Source organism: Neodiprion fabricii, chromosome 4, assembly GCF_021155785.1.
Source record: "Neodiprion fabricii isolate iyNeoFabr1 chromosome 4, iyNeoFabr1.1, whole genome shotgun sequence".
Classification (NCBI taxonomy): Eukaryota; Metazoa; Arthropoda; class Insecta; order Hymenoptera; family Diprionidae; genus Neodiprion; species Neodiprion fabricii.
The window spans coordinates 42147401-42167360 of record NC_060242.1 but is presented as its reverse complement, the minus strand read 5'-3'; the positions used below and the strand labels follow the sequence as shown (position 1 = coordinate 42167360).

General features: G+C 39.3%; 1 protein-coding gene across 4 annotated transcripts in view; it reads right to left on the bottom strand.

Annotated features, from left to right (window-relative positions):
• Positions 1-19960, bottom strand: part of LOC124179955 (dentin sialophosphoprotein) — a 74748-nt gene that overhangs the window by 53087 nt on the left and 1701 nt on the right. For all 4 annotated transcript variants that reach the window (XM_046564841.1, XM_046564842.1, XM_046564843.1 and 1 more), the window contains exons 2-6: positions 9843-10679; positions 9022-9560; positions 4062-4155; positions 3207-3535; positions 2775-3017 (exon numbers count right to left, since the gene is read on the bottom strand). In XM_046564841.1, coding sequence (XP_046420797.1) covers positions 2775-3017; positions 3207-3535; positions 4062-4155; positions 9022-9560; positions 9843-10668 — 2031 coding nt within the window. In that variant the 5' untranslated portion in view covers positions 10669-10679. The remainder of the gene's footprint in view (positions 1-2774; positions 3018-3206; positions 3536-4061; positions 4156-9021; positions 9561-9842; positions 10680-19960) is intronic.

The window sequence follows — 19960 nt, the reverse complement described above, 5'->3', positions numbered from 1 at the left end:
CTCAATACCGAGTTATTTCTCATCATTGCGAATGAAATATAGCTTTTCCAATTCAAAATGATCTCGAAGAAGCCTGATAAATGACCACATACCTATCCGTCATGCGTGCAATAATGAAAATCGGTGAATTTTTCATTATAACAATATAGATAATTATATAATTTAATGCGTACTTTGTTCCATTTTTTCCTAGATCCCACAACTCCCGCCGAGTATCAGGTACAAAAAATTTTTCAATTCGTATCTGGCCAATTATTATTTTTTCAAATTACTTCAATTTTCGACGAACACAGGTATAATCAATACACCGAAGTTTGAATGATATACTTGGCAACGAAGATTGATTTCGATAAATATTGGGAATGCGGGTAACGCCGGGAAAGAGCCATCTTGGGGTATTCTACCTTTTCTATTCAACACCAGTGCGCGGCCGTACAGTCTGCCTCAACACCTACTATATTATGATTCTTCCGTGATTTAACGTTGTGCCAGTGATGCTGCTCGCTGATATAGAGCTATATTATTTTTTGACCCAATTGTACGAGGAAAATATAGATCACTCGTTTGATAACTCTTTCACGCGCTTCAAATCTAAATCCTCAATATCATTCTTCACAGTGAAAACCGCCAAACGTACTCACAATCTAGCATGGCTTACGTATTGAATATCGCATGATATACTTGCTGTGAGCAGTGTCTATGGAATCACTGTACCCAGTGATTTTCAAGTAGGCAATAAAAAAATATACATAATATTTACGCATCCGTATACACGAATGCAGGTATATATACTCAAATGAATTATCATCAGGAATTAATTAATCACGCCTATATTTCGGAGATGCTATTTCGAGTCTTTATTAATTGCCAATTGAATCGCTAATAGTTGGTCGGCGGCCAAAGGCACTCAATCTACTAGATGCGTAAAGTAATCCTTGACTTATAATATTCTAGTATTAGCTAATTTTAATAAAACGTAAACAAGTTTTTCATTAGTTTAAAATTCAGTGAGTCGAAACGTACTTGAAGCTTTAATTTATGATTTGCCTGGTGAGGGAGTAACGCCTGTTGGAGAGTTTAGCGTTTTCTTGAAATTTTTAGGGGTCAATTATGTATGTAATGTTGGTTTCGAAGGAAGAAAGCAATTATGCATGACTGTGAGAGTCACCGAATTCTATCAGTCTCTCCACATATCACCCAAAAATCCAATTTCAAAATTTCACTCAGACATGAAATTCATTACGTTCATGACATCAGTGACCTTTTCACTATTAACAAATATATGTAAAAACATCTAGCGATATTAATTATATAAATTACGTAATTTTTGATGCGTAAACATGTTAGCTACCCCGTCCCGTATCAGCCTTAAATATTTCGTAGTGCAGTAATTCCAGAGAAAAGTGTGAAGAGAAAATGAATGAAAATAAGTAATGATCGATAGCATATAATGGCGCATGGCGTGCGTATCAGATAGGTCAGAGAGGAGATGAGTGGATTCCACCGCCAAGTAATCATGTACATGTACGGAAATTAGCTGCCGCACGATCAATTTCCATATGTGTAAATACAAAAAGGTCTATAATGAATAAATAACATATGTCAGCTGGGCTCTGCTTTACTTCTTCGTTGTACACTGAGAGAAAAATTTGATGCTTAAAATTTGTGCTAGATGAATTATTTGCCACATCGAACAATCGCAAAGAAATATGCCACTGTGAATTGGCAGGCTGATTCAATGGTATTAGACGACGAATGATTTGGTTCTGCTGATTGAATCAGACAGATTCCTGGAGCTCCTTCGACTAACTGCTAATCTTACTTCTCTCGCGAGAAGAGATTTTTAACGCGTTACAGAGAGTATTTTGCCACTGAGATAAAATTTTTTGTTAGATTTAAGATGTAACATATTTGATAGTGGTAATAAATTAATAGCTCTGTTGATCCAATCTTAAATTTCGTAAATTTTACGAATCCCCACCCACCGCAGGATTTAGTGAACTCTGTGAAACGATTTAGTTGAAGCTACCAGTGTGTATACAATATTTTGATAATACTGTTGCGAAGGGTGAAACCACCCGTTACGCCCCCCACATGTTACGAAATGAATAAGGTTACTGCGTCAAACGATATTATTATAAAAACAGTCTTTCTCTTTACGTTAACTTGAGACCACGTATTTCTGTGAATAAACGAATTTGCCTCTTATTTTTCTGTCTTTCACTGCACTTGCTCTATTATCGGAGAACATCTTTATTTTCTCGTAACCCAAAGTTACAATAACACGAAACGAGTATTATTTTATTAAATTGATTAAATTTAAAATCGAGTATTAATAAGTATATTTTAACAAAATTAAATTTTTTTGCAATTTTGAAACACATATTTCATCAATGTTCGCATACACAAAAAAATATTGTGTGAAAAAAAGATGCTGATTTTGAAAGTTAATATACCAATGCGTTATAAACATTCATCGCTCGGACAATCTCAATGAGACACTTGATCTGAGGCCGACGCAGAATGCGTTTAGCATTTACGCAGTAGAATCTCTAATACCACGATTTCAATCGGACTTGCTTAATAATTAAACCTTACCAACGAACGTTAATGTCGCCCGTCTGGTTGGTAATCGACCGAGCAAAGCGTCGGCAAGGCAGACGCGTGTTCCGCATAACCGTATAGGCTCAGGGCATGTCCGTTTATTTCCTCAATGCCTAGCTCGAGACACGTGTATACCTTCAATTAATTTCACTTAAGTGAGCTGAACTCACCGCTTTCCGCTTGTCTTCCGTGCTGACTACACTGTGACTTCGATGTCTAATGAGATCCATCACTTTGCTGACAGGATTCCGACTGCTTTCCGATCCAGCCCGCGGCCGCGAATATTGCTCCTTGCCTCCCTCTTTTTGCAAGTCCTTGCTCTCCTTCTGGTCCTTATGATCTTTGTGATGATGCTCCTTCTCCGAAGTTACGTCCGAAGAGGAACTAACGTGAGCACTCCGATGCAAAGAATGCTGCAACAAATTGAATACAGACGTTATAAGAAATTAAAACAAAACGAAGCTCGCAAAGTCCTCCGAGAATATTACATTACTCGGACGCACATTCACCTCACACAGTTCTTCTTGAAACATCCATACGTTTATAATTTGAAGTCGGAGCAATGTAAAGAAAAAAATACTGACGAGGATATAGTGTGTTACCTGTACGGCGTTTTTCATATTCGTAATAATACTGGGTTTTCTGGTTTTACTGGCGTCCGATTTACTCCGCGGTCGAAAGGCGTCGAAAAGTGCCGGTTTTCTCGTGGGGCTCGCTGTGTCATCGCCGCTCTTCCGACGCTCTGTACTGTTGCTACGACTGTTTGACCCCGATCGTGTACTTGCGGACTTTCGCCCTGAAGCTTTGACAAAACCGGAGGAAGAACTCAATTGATCACTGTGAGGCTGAGGTAATGGTGTAGATTTACCCGAACCTGGAGCACTGCCTGTTGAGGCTTTTCTGATGTTCCTCGAATGCGATCCCCAGGTACCTGGAAATCCATATTCACCTAGTCTGTTACTTCGGCTTTATTGCTGTTATTTCGTTTAATTTTTTCAAGCATTTGTTGTATCTTATTTATTGGATCATTCGTTTTGTTTCACTCGCAGTTGAAGTTGATAAAAAGGATTACGGTTCATGCAAACGATCTATTTAGCTTACACCTCTCCTTGTGCAGAATTATTTCAGTTTGAACGTAATCATAATCACATGGATAGTAGTATTATCCAATGTCAGTACACTTGACTACGTTCATGAATTAACAGTTGATACTGCGGTCTGCGTGCACTTCTAATACTTCTTAGGTATATCTAATATGTACGCATGCGGTATATATTCAAAATATTTAATATTTTAACAGAAAACAGATTGACATGCCGACATCAATTTAGTATATTTTGGGGGAGAGAGTACAATGAGTACCATAGAATTGCATCTCAACACTATCGCAGCAATATGTCGAATACGCAACTGAGCAGGTATACACGGTGCAAGCATCGGTATTGGTATATACTTACCAGCACGTGGTCTGTGACCCTCATCTTGCCCGGACTGACCAGATACGTCGGTATCTTCGGTTACGATTGTTGGCAATGGTTGCGAACCAAGTTCCTGCAAGCATCACAAAAAAATATCAGGGGATGTCTCGTTTTCATGATTATATTTTCTCACGCCATGTCTATATTTTCATCATCTATAAGGCTGCCTATAAATCGAATAGAGTGAAGGTTACTCTATGGTCAACAATGAGATTATACTTATTTGGGGAGATTGTTTAGAAAAACTCCCGCAATTTCTTCAACGTCTGTATCTCATTCTCACCAATTAAATTCTGATGCCGGGGATTTCATTTCGTTAACTTGGAAGTATTATAACGACGAATACGAGAAAAAATGTTTTGTAACTGATAAATCTGGTAATCTGATACTATGAAATTTTCATTTCCATTATCTTTTCGCTTCGGAAGCTTAAGGGAAGCTGTAATTTTTGATAAACATGATTATGTCCGAATATTCAAGCATACGCACTTGAAGTAGGTATTTACTCGTTATGGCCATCCGACGACCTTGCAAACAAAAGCGGGACTCAGAAATTGGATAATTAGCGATGACGTTGACAAGTTCCACAAAGATGTGATACTGTCTAGATAACAATACAACAATACAATGATCGAGCTAGACAACAACGCCTACGTCAGACTTTATGCACCAGCATTCTCAAGTCCGCTATGCGTTGGCTGAAGACCTGTGTATAAAAACTACATACATATATGTATAGATAGATATGTGCGTATCAGTCAACAAGCATGCATTGAATTTGAAACTTTTCCATAATACCAGAGAGAATGATGAACATGATCAATACAATACTGCACTTCCAAAGAAATCACATTATCAGTGTCACATGTGAATTAAGGAGGCTGGGGGTTACAGTTTGGTCGGCTTTTAAAGATATATGAATTGGTCAAGTTCCAAAGTTTCTCGGATGCTTGTTTTTCCCAAAAACCACGGTGAATGACATGCCCCGTGTACCAACTCGCCCCAGTCTTGCGTACCGTTTAAGTAACCTTTGTGAGATTACTAAAACTCGCTAATTTACAGTAAATTATTGCGATTTCGTAATCCCTCAACAACTCATGAAACTTCAAGATTTTTATTGATTTCATAAATGTATTTCAAAGTAATGTAAATTGAACAATGAAGAATTTTATAAAACGTACTATAAAGTGTCGTTTTCATGGAGCAATACATTGCAAGCAATATTATTTTATACTCAATTAATTAATTATTGAAACTAGAAATCGAGTAAAATATTCATTAAAATATTGATGTCACCACATTTTACATTTGTGAGATAGTTTTAAAAAGGCCAGTTTTAAAAGGAAAAGCAGAGTAAAAATGTTTCTTGCGAATATCTGAATGACGTGTTATGGATAAGTAGGTACTATTAAAATATTAAAATCCTGAAAGTAACAGACCTCAATATCAATTGGATATGGAGAAAACCAAAAATAATAGCACAGCACAAAATCATTTCTTTCTCGCGAAGCCAACCCGAAACTAATAGATTTTTCTCGACTCAAAGAATTTTGGTACCAGCACAGCCCCCTAATTTCAATAGTACACATACAGAAATTGATTCTGTGACAGCAAATTCTTCTCCCTAGCCAGTTACGGCGGCAATGAATTGCAATATTGGAGAATTTCAGCCCGTAATGCGCCGCTCGGAATGTGTTAGAAAAAGTTTACTGTCGCAACATCAACTTCCGTATGTGCACCTACTTGTCCAAAAAATATATTGTCATTCACATATTCGCGAAAGGTATTTTACCCCGCTTATCCCCCTACGTCCGTTATTTTATTGGTGTGTAATATTTTGAGGTAATGTTGGATTAGTAAAAAAATATTAGTCGCAATACTGCTTCATCAAAATGAGCCAACATTTGAAGACCTGATTCTTCTCAAAGCCGAAGAAAAATGATTACACATATACAGCAAACCCCCCCCCCCGGATTTGCGCCTGAGGGCCCCCCTTAAAAGGCCGAAACGTTAAACAATTTTGAAAACCTATTTACTTGACCTGCGACCGAGAATAGCCTTCCATTACTTCGAAAAGATTAAGAAACTTTATCTACATTCCTGCTGCTATACTTGCTAAGCCTACTGGCTTGATTACTTATATTTTGACGATTTTCTGACTCTTTTCTGCTCCATTTATCGTATTCCAGCTGACCTAAATGAGTTTACTTTCCCTACTGACGTCTAGGAAGCTGTTTGCATGGATTTTCCCCATTTCGGTTCCCAATTACATCGCTGTTGATCGATCGAGATCCAATTTATTCAATGCTTCTACGTATCGGCAAGACGAATCTTTTATTCCAGAACCGTGATAATGCTTCTACAATGCACGATAGTGAAGATCCGTTTTAGAATTAGCTTTACTAATCCCTAGTTTGCCGGGAATCGCGTTTGCCGGCGCATTGCCTTCTTTCACGCGCTATAGTATACGTGCCTGCTGTCGCGCAAGATCCGGTGTTACTTGCCGCTTGCCTGTTGTTCTATGTTATCTTTACTTGGACACATTAATTTCCAATCATTGATCAGCTTGGAATTTTTGGCGTTATACTTTACTAGCTAACGATAAGTCGGCCAATTAAATGATTGTGAATGAGGGTGGAGTATAATATAACTGGTGAAAAAATCACCTTTTCTCTCGCATAACGAAACAATATCGAACTCGAAGAATATGTTCCCACAACGTTTATTCATTGAATTCATCATATTAAAGAAACTGGAGCACCTCCGGTTAGACTGTGTCGTATTTCCTGTGACTGTTGTGTGATGTTTTCATATTCTACATAATTTCTGTATTATAACCGAGAACGTATGGGTACGATTGAATATCGCACCGCAGTCACGTTCACTCTCCGCATGTATGTGGATTATCTTCTCATATCGTGATATGGTTCCAACATATCGTGATTTTGAGAATTGATCAGCACGATAATATAGAGGAAGAATAAAGACTGATAAGTATTTAGTTTTCATAATTCCAATACAAAGATATAAGCCCACAGATTTCTATCGCGTATCGCAAGTCGCACCTCGCACCTTTCATGCAAAGTTAATCAATAAAAAATGTTAAGATTTCATATATTTCTACCAAATCACGATAAATAATAATTACGACCCTAATCAACTAACGTCCAACCGGACAAAAATCAGATGACCTTAAAAGATAAGTTATACGAAGGCTGGTTATTTACCAGAGAGAGAATCATCGGACACAAATAACAATAAATCAATTCATTTGAATGTGAGGAATATCAACACAGAAAGAAAATGAGCACACTCGAGTGATTTAATAATGTATACGAGCTTAAAGCCAAACTAACTCTCCTAACAGGCTTCAAGTTGGTTTATTTTGTATGACTCCTATTCTCGGCGATAATATGATCGAATGCGAATATCCGGGTGTGCAAAAAGCAAGCCACATTGCCCCAATTTTCAGAGCCGTCTGTTAACACCTGAAGGTCAATTGTCAACAAGTACACAATATGGTTTGTCATTATTTCAAGTATACACATTTACCAAAGATATCCCTACATTCCTCTGACAACAAAGGACAGGAAAATTGACGAGTTTTACGATGATGAGCGATAAAAACAGAATGACTGCAGAAAAGCACAGAAAAATCGGACCACTTCTTCGACGATGCAATATAATGATTTTCCACCTTGACAAGGGACGACTAAGCGTTAATCACTGCGGACTGATGGAAGCTACAACAAAGAATTCAAACCTTGTAGGACTGTGAACTGTCCTGAGGATCGTCGCAAGTCATTAAAACGTATTCACGGATTCTACCGAGACGACTGTTCACCGCAGTAACCATCACTGACTACTTTGTAGCTTGGAACGTTATTTGCTACGAGAAATCCAAGTATGTGATTGACGGTGCTGTGGCCAGTTGGAATAAGCCAGACTGTTCCGCAAATTAACGCGTATGAACACGTACAGCTCAATCAAAGTCTAAAAAGTTACTGATAAATGTTTGAAACGAGGTTGCCGTCGATACCTGAATATCGACTGATTACGAAAAAGTTTTACCTATACAACGGCATGTCGTAATAATTCTGTACAGATCGTCAAATGTAGACTATCCAGAATACATTCATATTCATTTATCTTTCCACGAAAAATTGTGCACTCTATGCAATTATACACCAGCATCAGCAGATTCGGAATTGCAAACTATTTTCGAACAAATAGTTTTTCCAGTCATCAATCTGCTGCTCATTTATTCAATTAAATCTACACTCAGGTCACACTATCCAGCTTACGTCAAAAAAGAGAACTGTAGCTACATTTCTGCAACGGTTTACACCTTAATTTTCCTTTCTTCTCTACCGTCCACTTTTCACATATACACGGATAAGAACCCATTCGTGGCTCGTTTCCGGCTTAATCTTCTCATTAATATCGTATTTGTCAGCCAATTTGAAATTGTTATTCAAAAAGATTCAGTGATGGAAATCTGACCGCGGGATCAGAGTAGGATTGTATTGGCATCAATAATACTTCTACACGTAACGATTTTTAGTTAGTATTTCAAGCTGAGAAAGCATAATTCCGTTCGTTATACGATCGGTCAGTTCAATGATAGGATCACGGTGTGGATCAGTGGGTGCGCCAATTTCCGCGATGCCTGAAACACGCGTTACAGTTCAAAGAAAATGTGTCAACTACATCGCAACAGTCTTAGTTTCTGCATTGAGCACGGATAATCGAAAGATCCTATACTTGGATTTAGAATTGGTGAAACTGCAAGCTTAGACACAAAGAGATTTCAATAAATTATCGTGTTGAGGATTAGGTAAGTTCATATTAATGATCATATCCGGCCAAGTCAACGGTGGCATCCGAGCAATTCTAGTCTATTGGGTATCGATGATTGACAAAGGCGTACACGACTTACCCGACGCTTTCGTTCCTGAACAAAATCCACCCTCCGTACCCATATGTCTTCGTTCGAGTCATAGTCGAGGGTGCTAGAACTACTCGCCTGACTTTTCATCTCTATGAGGCTAGAGTCGAAGAATCGTTTGTCAAGATGCGGACTGGGAAGGGGACTCGTCCTTGAGAACGTCATGCTAGCCGAGTAACTTGGTGGATCCGTGGCTGGAAAAGTCATTCCAGGACCGGCGGTGTGCCGTCGGCGAAGTGGTGGCTTACTACCGGAGGTTGGGGACGTGACGGTTGAAGCGGACGGCGTCGAGGTCTGAGAAGTTGTGAACCTGCTAGTCGTTACGACTTGGGGCGCAGCCTGGGGCTCCGTGATCACGTTGCTTGCTGTTTGGTCCGTTTGCTCTGAGATTGAGTTTTCTGAGGTGGAGCTCGACGAAGATATCGTGCCCAAGCTGTCGCCCACGGTCTTCGCCAAACTCACGCTGTCCGATGATCTTTCCATTTTTTTTGCCAAAGCGGAACCGCTCGCCGCGCTCTCCGCATTTTTGCCTGAAACATTTCGAGAGAACTTTTCAACAATTTTGCACCTTTTCAAGTGAAGTAATGTTAGTTTTCATTGAAATGATCTGGTAAATTTATATTCAAAGTTATCGTGTCTTACAATATTTTTTATACGTGGCATTCAAATAGTTCTGTAGTATCGAGGCATGATCATTGATCAATACATCTCAAAGACTAACATTGAGGATAATGCGAATATTAAGAATGAAATGACAACACCCGAGGTATGTGGAACGTTATCTTGTGCAATGATCGTTTTGCTGGCCTCACCTTCGTCAGCTTCGTACTCATCCTCCTCCCGACATTCGGAAAGTCGTCTTCCCCAGGGATAAGGGCTGTGAGTTTGATTACGAGAGGGGAGGCGATTAACGTGGGACAAGAAGTAATGGTGAAAGAAACTATCAACACCGTCGGAATCCTCGCCGGAAGACTGGAGCATGTCCTTGAGAGCAGCGAGAGAAGTGATCGTGTTGTAGTTGATTGCCGATATAAGGTCATCCTCGATGTCACTCTCGTCGGTAGTGTCGTCATTTTTTCCGACATCCTTTGCGACATCCTCGCTGAATCCTTTCGGCTTATCCTTTTCAACGTGATCAGCGATTGAAGCTTCCTCTTTTTTCAAAGGCGAACCCTTCCCCTTTCCATCGGATGACTCAACTTTCTCCTCGGAGGTCGTCTCGGACTCGTCGTCGGAGGTCGAAGTTGACGATGCCGTTGTCGTTGTCGATGATTCGTTATCGTGTTTTTCGTCCGGTTTATCCTTATTGTTCTCCTCGTCAACCTCGTCGACATCTTCGGACACTTTTTTTACAATCTTCCCATTTATGCCATTCAATATCCTGTCGCGACGGGTATCCGATGTAATTCCCGTCTCTCCGTTATCAACTTCCCCGCTTATCGCAGCTTCGCTTTCAGTCGAATACTCCTCATCCTTAATCCCTTCGCCAAGGTCTTCGTCGTTTCTAATATTATTCCGTCTCTCGTCACTTATTTCTAAGGGCTCGTGGCTGCGCATCTCGGATAGTAGCCGGTTATCTCGACCGTTATTCAGATCATCTGTGTCGTCGGATAGCCTTTTGTATTCCTTATACTCCATCTATGAATAATCTGTGAAAAAAGAAAACGTTTTGCAATTGCAACAGGCGAGGTTGATCCATAGACTTATAAAGATAGACTGAGCGCTCTCATGAGCCGCTTGAATCAAACATTTAAAGGACAGAAATATGCCGGGAGTACTCCTTTCTCTCTCTGACGATATTTGCGGCGGGGATCGAGGCGGTAGAGGAGAATGAGGCGAAATCATGCGCCTAATATCTATAGCTATTCCACTTCCACTGCTCCGTTGTCTCCAACCATGACGCCGACTGAAAAGAGAGAGCAGTACTCCCGGTATATCTCTGTCCTTTATATGTAATTGTCAGTGCCTCTTATAGGAGCGCTCAGTCTATCTTTATAAGTCTATGGGTTGGTCGTGTATGGTGTTGAAAAGCGGTAATATTAGAAATAAATGCTACATCGTACGAAAGTAGCAACTCTGTATTATATACTCTCTATACCTAGTTGGTAAATTTATTAAATGTTACTACGTCCTGTTTGAATACAACGAGTGATTGGTCAAATGAAAAAAATTAGGAAAATCAGTTTGATGCCATTTACTTGTACAGAGCAATTTTTTTTTTTTTTTTTTTTTTTTACTCTGACAGCAGCTTGCCAATATTCGCTTGCTTGTATATGCTGTCTGTTTGATGTTTATCATACGATATACGAAGTGTGAATTTGACCAAATCCGTTGTCACCTGTTGTTCTCGTACTTAAGTTATATTTAGGTTTCATTATTCGATGTCCAAGTTTCTCACTCTTGGAAGAGAAATAAAATAATTGAAAATTGATTATGATTTTCTATAATGAATGCAGGTTCTTATACAAAAAGGCAGGGGAGAAAATGACAATACACTCACTTGAAGATCAATATGGTTAAAAACTGATTGTGAGAATTGCAGGAAAACTATTGTGATCGCAGGTTCTACTTCGAAGAAGTCTCATCTTAAAATCAGATACACTCCGTCTACATCGCATGTGGATAATCAACAACAATAGAAGCAAAGACGAGCTTGAAGCGGCCGGAAGAAACCACCACTCCCCTCCATCCGGCCGCGGTAGCGAATCTTTTATCAATTACGAAGAGAAGTGGTAGATCTCAGGCATGATGACTATTCAGTGTTTGGATTATGGTGAAAACATCGCATCGGGACATTGATGATGTGTAAAAATGGTGTGAAAATAATTAGGAAAAGTGAGCTGTTATTTGTCAAGTTACATAATAATAAAGTATCTGCTACTTCGTTAGATAAATCACAGATTCCGGTCATATCCGTCCGTTGTTGTTGTTTTTTCATTTTTTCTCTGAAGAAACCGTCAGACAACGTTAGGGGTAGTGGAACAGTCATGGGTTCGAAACTTAGAATTTCGAAGCTCAGTTTTTAAATTTATGTTTTGTATAAAAGTAATTAACGTTGAAAAGAAATTATACCGCGCATCAAGAGCGCCCGAGAAAGGCTTTGACATTTGTCATCTAGAAAATTGTATAAGAGTAGATGGGTGATATGATCACCCGCATCTAAAGGCGTCAAATTGGAAATTATTATATTGCACTCGAAACCAAATTGTAGCAGAGAGTATGAAAGTAAATTTCATCAACATCAATCAGATAGCGGAATTGTACTCGAAACACTTTTTCCAAGCTTTGACAGATTTTTACGAAAGAAGTGTGTAATAAAATAGTGGTTTTTGAAGCAAGTGTGAAAAATCAGTCAGCAGATTTGAGAATTTCAAGAAAAAGTCAGAAAAGTATGCCGCCATCCGTCATGCCGTGCCTGTTGATATCTCTAATAATAATTAATAGATGCACGGGGTTATGCACATCTCCTGAATTAGATTCTGACCGATTCAAAGCCACTGCTGTTGTCTGCTACCATCTAGGTATTTAACCTGCGTAGCAAACAACACGGGCTGACTTAAGTCCGTCGGGATCTACCTTGGGATGTGTATAAGGTTGAATCTGGCTTTGTTTGAGATGAAATTTTTGATCAGAGAATTAATTAATTCAGTTGCTGAAAAACGGCGACCATTGAGATTTTCGCAAGTGACGCCGCCTTCAAGGGAACTTGTACTATTGACCCCCAAGAGCAGTGCACTACGGTACAAAGTACCAGTCATACAAGTATTTCAATAGTTCTCCGGAGAGAGGCGTACACACGAAAGGGTAATTTGTACTGCCTTGGAAATCGTGAAGCTTCTTTTCGAATAGTCTATTCTACACCGCATATTTTTCCATGTACGCATGTACTTTAAAGGGTAATTTTGAACGTAACACATGAACCAGAATGAATTTAGGAACGTTACTGTAACGATGCATGTTTAGAAAAACTCTTTACTTCGCACCTTCGAGAATGTCTGAAATTTAGAAAATCATGATAAATAAAATAAATTCATATTGTGCAGGGCCAACTACTTGAAAGTCATTCTAAAATTGCGCAATGAATTTTTCCCTGATGTTTCGTTACGTTAACGTTACCAAATTCAGGCTCATCGTAATACGCTATGCAATCTAAGTAACGCCAAGTTGTTCTAGTAGGGCAGAGCCGGATAAGGTGAGTCAAGTTCAGTTGGGTTAGTTTAGGTTAGGTTACGTTACGTTACGTCACGTTGGAGTTAGGTCATATTGCAGTATGAAAATGGTTTGCACGTGACGTTGGTTCGCCTATGCATATAGGTATAAACGTAACTTTACGTCGAATGCCTATATCTACCTTATGACCACGAGTTTGACGCAATGCGGTGCTCGGCTCACTTGCCATGTAGCCTTGCAGATTTTATCGCTATTCTACTTATGCCTATTACATGTGGTCGTTGCATTACGCGATCGCCATTATTCATCATTATTCAGATATCTGGCTGACCACCCACAGAATGGGCTGGCAACAGTTGCGAAAAAACACAACAGAAAAATTTCAATGACATCATATCTGCTTGCCTCAGTTCCGGCTGGCTCATTTACGATGTTGGAAATGTCGAATTCACAATCATTTTGAATCCGATTGATTCACGCTGGACAGGGAATAGGTCATAGTAGGAAAATAGAAAGCTACTCACGACCTTTCCTGTACACATACCTACACTTTTGATAATTTTCCTGTGTCACAGATTTTATTCAAAACATACGTAAAATCTGCACTAATTTTACAGTGCGAGTTGGTGAAAATTCGACACAGGATATCGAGTGTAGTGAAATTTACTGGTGAAAACTGCATTCAATCCACAATACTGAGTGGAACTACAACTCGAAATCCTGTCTGTACAATAAACAATTGCCACAGAATAGGCTCAATATACTTATACATATTACAGTCTTTAAACCGAATAGCAGCGGGTTCGCGAAAAAAGTACCGACGGCAAGTGTCGTACCGAGGTGGCCTGATAAAAGATGGAATCGTAAGCAACGCAATCCAACGTTTTCACATCTCTTTCTCACCTGATCGTGCAACACTATTCGCCGGGGGCTGTCGAACAATCGAAATAAGAATGGAACTGAATACTTGGCGATCGCCCAAAGTCCGGCACCGAAACTGACCACTTCGGGTTCGTGTTTACCGTTAGCTTTTTATCGATACGTGCACGCATAGGTATACGTCTATCTATACAAGTATCCTAAGTGATCTACAGTGACGATTTGTTATTTGCTATTCTTCAGGTGTCTCCAAACCCCTGATAAGTAATATTTCTAGAGAGATTTTCAAACTCTCTCATTGTGTTAGGGAGAAATCTATAGTTTGAAAAATAGAATGGCCGCATCGGTATAGTGGTGATTTTGGAAATATTGTTTCATTTGGCGGTCAAATATTTTTTAACCAATTGTGGCGTAAATTCAATTTAATTGGTACTAAGTACCTATAGCGTTATAAACACACAACGTTACTAGAAGGCCAATTTCAAAATGAAAAAGGAAATGCTCGAAGTGGGAACAACCTTTTGAATACTAGCAGATCCTGGTTGGATAAGTTTTAAAAAATCAACAACACTCTATATCCTGTAACAACTACTGAAAATACGTTAACGTTACTTACATTTTCTTATACATTTATAGGAGAATATTTCATCTTCGGCGTTCTTATAAGGAGTTGAAAAAATTGTAGCACGTTTATATAGCAGGGGGGGGATTCACGAACATCGGTGTGAGGCCTGCAAGTGCGAATCTTAGATTTCAAGATGTTTCTGCCTTATCGTCGTCATACTAAATGTTAACGGAACTTACTATTCCATCGCCTGCATTTCGTAGAAGCTTGGTGAAATTTAGCAACGCCGCATATAAGTAGGTATAATCAGCACATAACCTATATACATTAAGGTTGTCCAAAAAAATCGTCCGTTTGTTTTTTTTTCAAAGTCAGACGTTTAATAGTTGTAGGAAGAGGAAATAAGACGCCTGTTATAATTTGAGCCCTTAATCTGAATATTTAATGGTTTCCGAACGCAATTTACCATTTTCCGTTAAATTATTACGCGAAAATAATGTTAGTTCTGTGAAATTATTACCCGCGTCTTATTTCCTATTCCTACAACTTTTAAATGTATGACTTTGAAAAAAGAAAGAAAAAACCATTTCTTTGGACCACCCTAAAATATACATACGCATGTAAGTATAGTTACAGGGCGTGCGTAAGCGCGTGCGTTGACGCTTATTGTCGGACCATGGAGTGTCAGCGAGCGTACGTGGTGTAGTAAAAGCCGTACCTGCGCGACGCTCGCATTGACAATGAGTGCAAACAGCTGATCCAAGGTTACTCCGCCTACACGCCTCAGTTCTTATGTCTACGTACTACATTCGAAGTACGTATGTAGAAATTTCATATCAGGTGCGGACATTTGCGCGTGCCGTATTGTCGTATGCGATATATTCTTAGATTTCGCAATGAATTTTATTTGTTCTTTATTGCAATTGCTAAATCGCATGTATCAGCAGCAACGTATCCGCGATTTGAATTTTCGTGAGCGGTTTGTTGCAGAGTGCCATTGAGATCGAACTATTGGTTATCATTTCTTAATTTCCTTTACTCAATATGGGTGTAAAGTTCGGAACGGATATTTTCACGTGCCAAGTGATAATTCGCAATACAGTATTTTCGATTATTGATATCCTGCTCGCACGTATTCAGCGTGATTGTTCTTATTACATACAATTTGTACTAGTTCTGATCGGTTGGTTTTCTATGAGCCATAACTTTTCGAACGGGCATTTGAACGCAAGTACAATCATTTTGGGGTACACCAATTTTCTGGACGAGTTATAAAAATTGTATTGCAAATTCATCAATTCAAACTACAAATTTTGATGAAAACTCTCGTCCAGTTTGCGAAACAAGGATATTCGTATAATTGAACCTGTTTATGTTTTCACACGTAATCAGGTGAATATTCTGGACCCGTATAGACACGTCGTTTTTTTTTCTCAGTTGTCTTCCTCGTCAAAGATACAATATAATTACATAATCGGAAATGCAACCCGTGGTCGTTCAAGATTTACGTGAGATCTCAACAGGCAATAAAAAGTTACCTCGAGTATAAGCTAGATTTTATCAAGTTTCGAATCCTTGTCAACGCTTTGGAATCGGAGTGGTGAAGAAGGGAGGAAAAGAAGAAGATGCACGTACGGTGTATTTGCGTTTTCACTGTAACTATAATGTCATTACTGTCGCGTTATTTCGTAACGTACAACGTACATACATAAAATACGATATGTAGGTATATCATAATGTTAGCAAGCACAAATGCGACAGCTACAGCACTGTATGGGGCTATTACTTATTATATTACTATAAGAATAAAACTACGGTTGAGAAGTATGAGGAGGCGAAGGTCACTTGTACTTGAAATAAGAACGCCATTCGTAATCAACGCCATTGCGTATACCTCGTGAGTTTTCCTGCGACGATGTCATACCTCGACTCGACAAATACGTGAGTATACGACTAATATGACACCACACGCAACATCTCCACAATTGATCTGCATACACGGTAACAAGTCACACACATCGGAGGGCCAAGATATATCATACGCCTAATATACCCATACACGTTCGGCCATGCAAGTCAACGGAAGCTTCGTGGTAAGACAGATGGTATTTGAGGACTCGTTGATTGTGAATACGTACCTACTTAGCATATGTGCGTAAGCGATATCAATGCGGTTTCTCATTGAATGAGTGAGGCCGTTATACTTTTGATGGGAAACATAACGCGTCAATATTATATAGGGGTCGGAAAAACATACGGCCGCACATTCGTTCGCGAGACCGGACACTCCCATTATACCGCTAGCTCTAGTGGTGGCACGTCTCATGTTGTTGGCTTAGTTTTTATTGTTAAATTAGCATGTGATCTGAATGCGAAGCAACTATCGAGTAGGTGAAGATGAAGAGAGTGTTTTGCTGAATGGAGAAAGAATATTAACCTCAACGTGGATCACGTTCATATAGTGCACTTGTTATCCAGCAGCATATTATATTTAATAAATTGAAGATACAAGATTTTTAAATATGCCTACTTCTTGCGTGATAGTATAAAGGTTGATGTGGTTATGAATTACGTAGCAGCCTCCTCCTCTAGTAAAATGATGAAGCTTATTGCCATATACATGTCCGAATACGGGCCGACCTCTCAATAAGAACGCGAAAGACCCCGAGGGGAAGAGTTTTTCCTCGAATTCTAGACCCCCACCATGCGCGTGCTTCTCCTCGCTCACCGACTCTCTCGTCTCTCTCTCTCTCTCTCTCTCTCTCTCTCTCTCTCTCTCTGAGAGTTCTCTGGCTTCATTTTTTTTACCCTAGAACCTCGATCCGTGCCACTCTGGCGATTTTTTGGCGATATTGTCACACATATTGGAAGACTCTAATTTTTTCAGCAAAAAAAGGGTCCTTTTTGAATAAAAAAAATAATTTGTTCCTTTTTTGGTAAAAAATCAGCGTTACCGGAACGTAAAATTTTTTCAACAATTCCTCTCAAAAGCTAACAAAAAACTACAACTTTTATGTGCAGTCATTTTTTTCAGTTAGTTCAAGTTTCCGAGACATATTCATTTGAAAAAAAACGGCAATTTCTCGAAGAAAGAATTAAAAAATCTGAAAAATTCACACAGAGTATCTTTTAGTAATTTTTTGATACAACCAATTATGGGGCAGATCTGAGATGGTCGAAAAAAAAGTGGCCGAGTTGACGGAGAATCCCTCATATAATGACTGGACTACGCGAATAATTTCAGCTTTGAGGTTGAGTCGGAATGGGGTAGGTGCGCCAATGAGAAACTGGGGGAGCGTTCTTTATTACGGGCGTTCTTATCGAGAGGTTGGACTGTATGCGTAGGAAAAATATTTTCCAACGTCAGCTCACTTGGAGTTTTTTTTTTAGCATTGAAAATGCTCCTACAATGCACGGGGTACTGTCTAGGCTGGAACCCCCCGTATATGGGGGTTCTAACAGAGATTTCACACGAAAACGACCGCGTTGTGATTGGTCGAGCGCTTGCCCCAACAGTCATCCAATGATTGTGATCGGTGCGCCGGCGATGCTGCCTTGTCAACGCTAGATCGACCCTGTATGAGATAAATGCGAGAGTCAGTTTATTCTAATGTTAGTACTCCTGCTGAATGCAGTGAAGTAAGGACGAATTTTGCAACAATTATGAATTCTGATAACGATGTTGAAAAAATATTCCCCTACCCCCCCATCGCCGGCACTATTATAAGAGCGGAATGGATTTCCCAATTCGAGGGTAATAACAATCGAAAACATGATCATGGTCTATCGAATCCGTAAATCTATCCGTGACTTCGTCGTAGGGTGTAATTATGGACGCGTCTGCGCGGGATGAATAAACACTTTAATTTCTTGAATCGTTGATTTCACTACTGTGTTTCATCGACATACAAATAGATATACATCTATGTTCCTTGTTAATTAATGGAAGATAAAAATATTTGATGTTATGTTTATCTTAAATGTTTGATTCGTGTTTATGCCCATTTTGTTACCGGTATAAAGTATAAATATGTCTGTATCCCTCGGAAATTTTTCGAGAAACCTTCCGGCAAACGAAAGTAATGTGTGGCGGTATATGTATAGGTTCGACATCGTCTAGTACTACTCGTTTGTATTATTACGTTATTATCAGAGCAGCCAACTGTGTCACATACATCTGAGATGGTAGCTTATAGGGTCGCCGAATACGTGGATATAATTTTATATTATTGACGTTGCTTCAATACGATCCGCCCGATCACTTGTCAGATTGACTGCGGGGCGGCGCCTATTGAACACTTAAGCTCCTCCTACTCTCGGGGTTTTCACCTAATCACCCTGTATAATTCAATTAAAGGCACCTGTATGGTATTCGGATGAAGCGACGTTGTTGCAGCATCAAGGGCGTCACGCGCGATTCGCAAAATGGAAAGAGCCTTGATCAGAAACAATATTTGTTATTGGCAAACGTTCCAACTTAAATATTTGCCAACCCTGTGCTTCGATTGAAGAACTGTTGCTAAGCACATAGAACTAATCCAAACGGAAGAGTTTCGTCAGAATCCAGAACAATGATCAGACTTGAGGCACGCTGTTTCCGTAGCAGCAGGGGTGGTGCAATTTTTCTAATAAGAAATTCGTCGTATTTTTTACTATAGCAAGAATTCTTTTACAAAAATTTACGTATACATGAACGTTGTATTACGCTCAATGAACCAAAGTTGAACGTAATAACTATGAATTTTCTATTCAGAGAATAACGGTGCGTCTCACTTGTCGATATATGTCGCAGATAATTGTTATTCCAGAGTTTAGCGCAAATATGCCAATTTTGTCATCTCAATTAGCTCAATTCTGCAATTTCACCACGTGCTTCAGCTTTTCCGGAAATGAATTTGAGTTTCGGAACTGCAAAACTTGTCACCCCGTATACTTTTCGTGCAGGGTCATGTTATTTGTCACCATTAGTATGGGAATTAAACTGTTGCTTATTACTATAGTTGTAGGGATTAATAATAACGCACGGTACGCGTATATTACTGAGCACGAACTGTATCGGCATTTTTCAAAATATGCACACATAGATATATGTATAGCTAACGAGATCACACGTCGTGCGCCACAGTGACAAAAATAGTCATAGTCGCCTTTCCCATTCACAAAATCAACGTGCTGTTTGTCGACGTACGATAATCATATCTATCGAAAAATTTTCCGGTCGATTATTAGTGCGTGTATACAGCTAATTATTCGATTCAGCTCGTTTGGGTTCGCATACTTTCGTGCAATGTTTACGCGAGGGGAAATGAACTACGT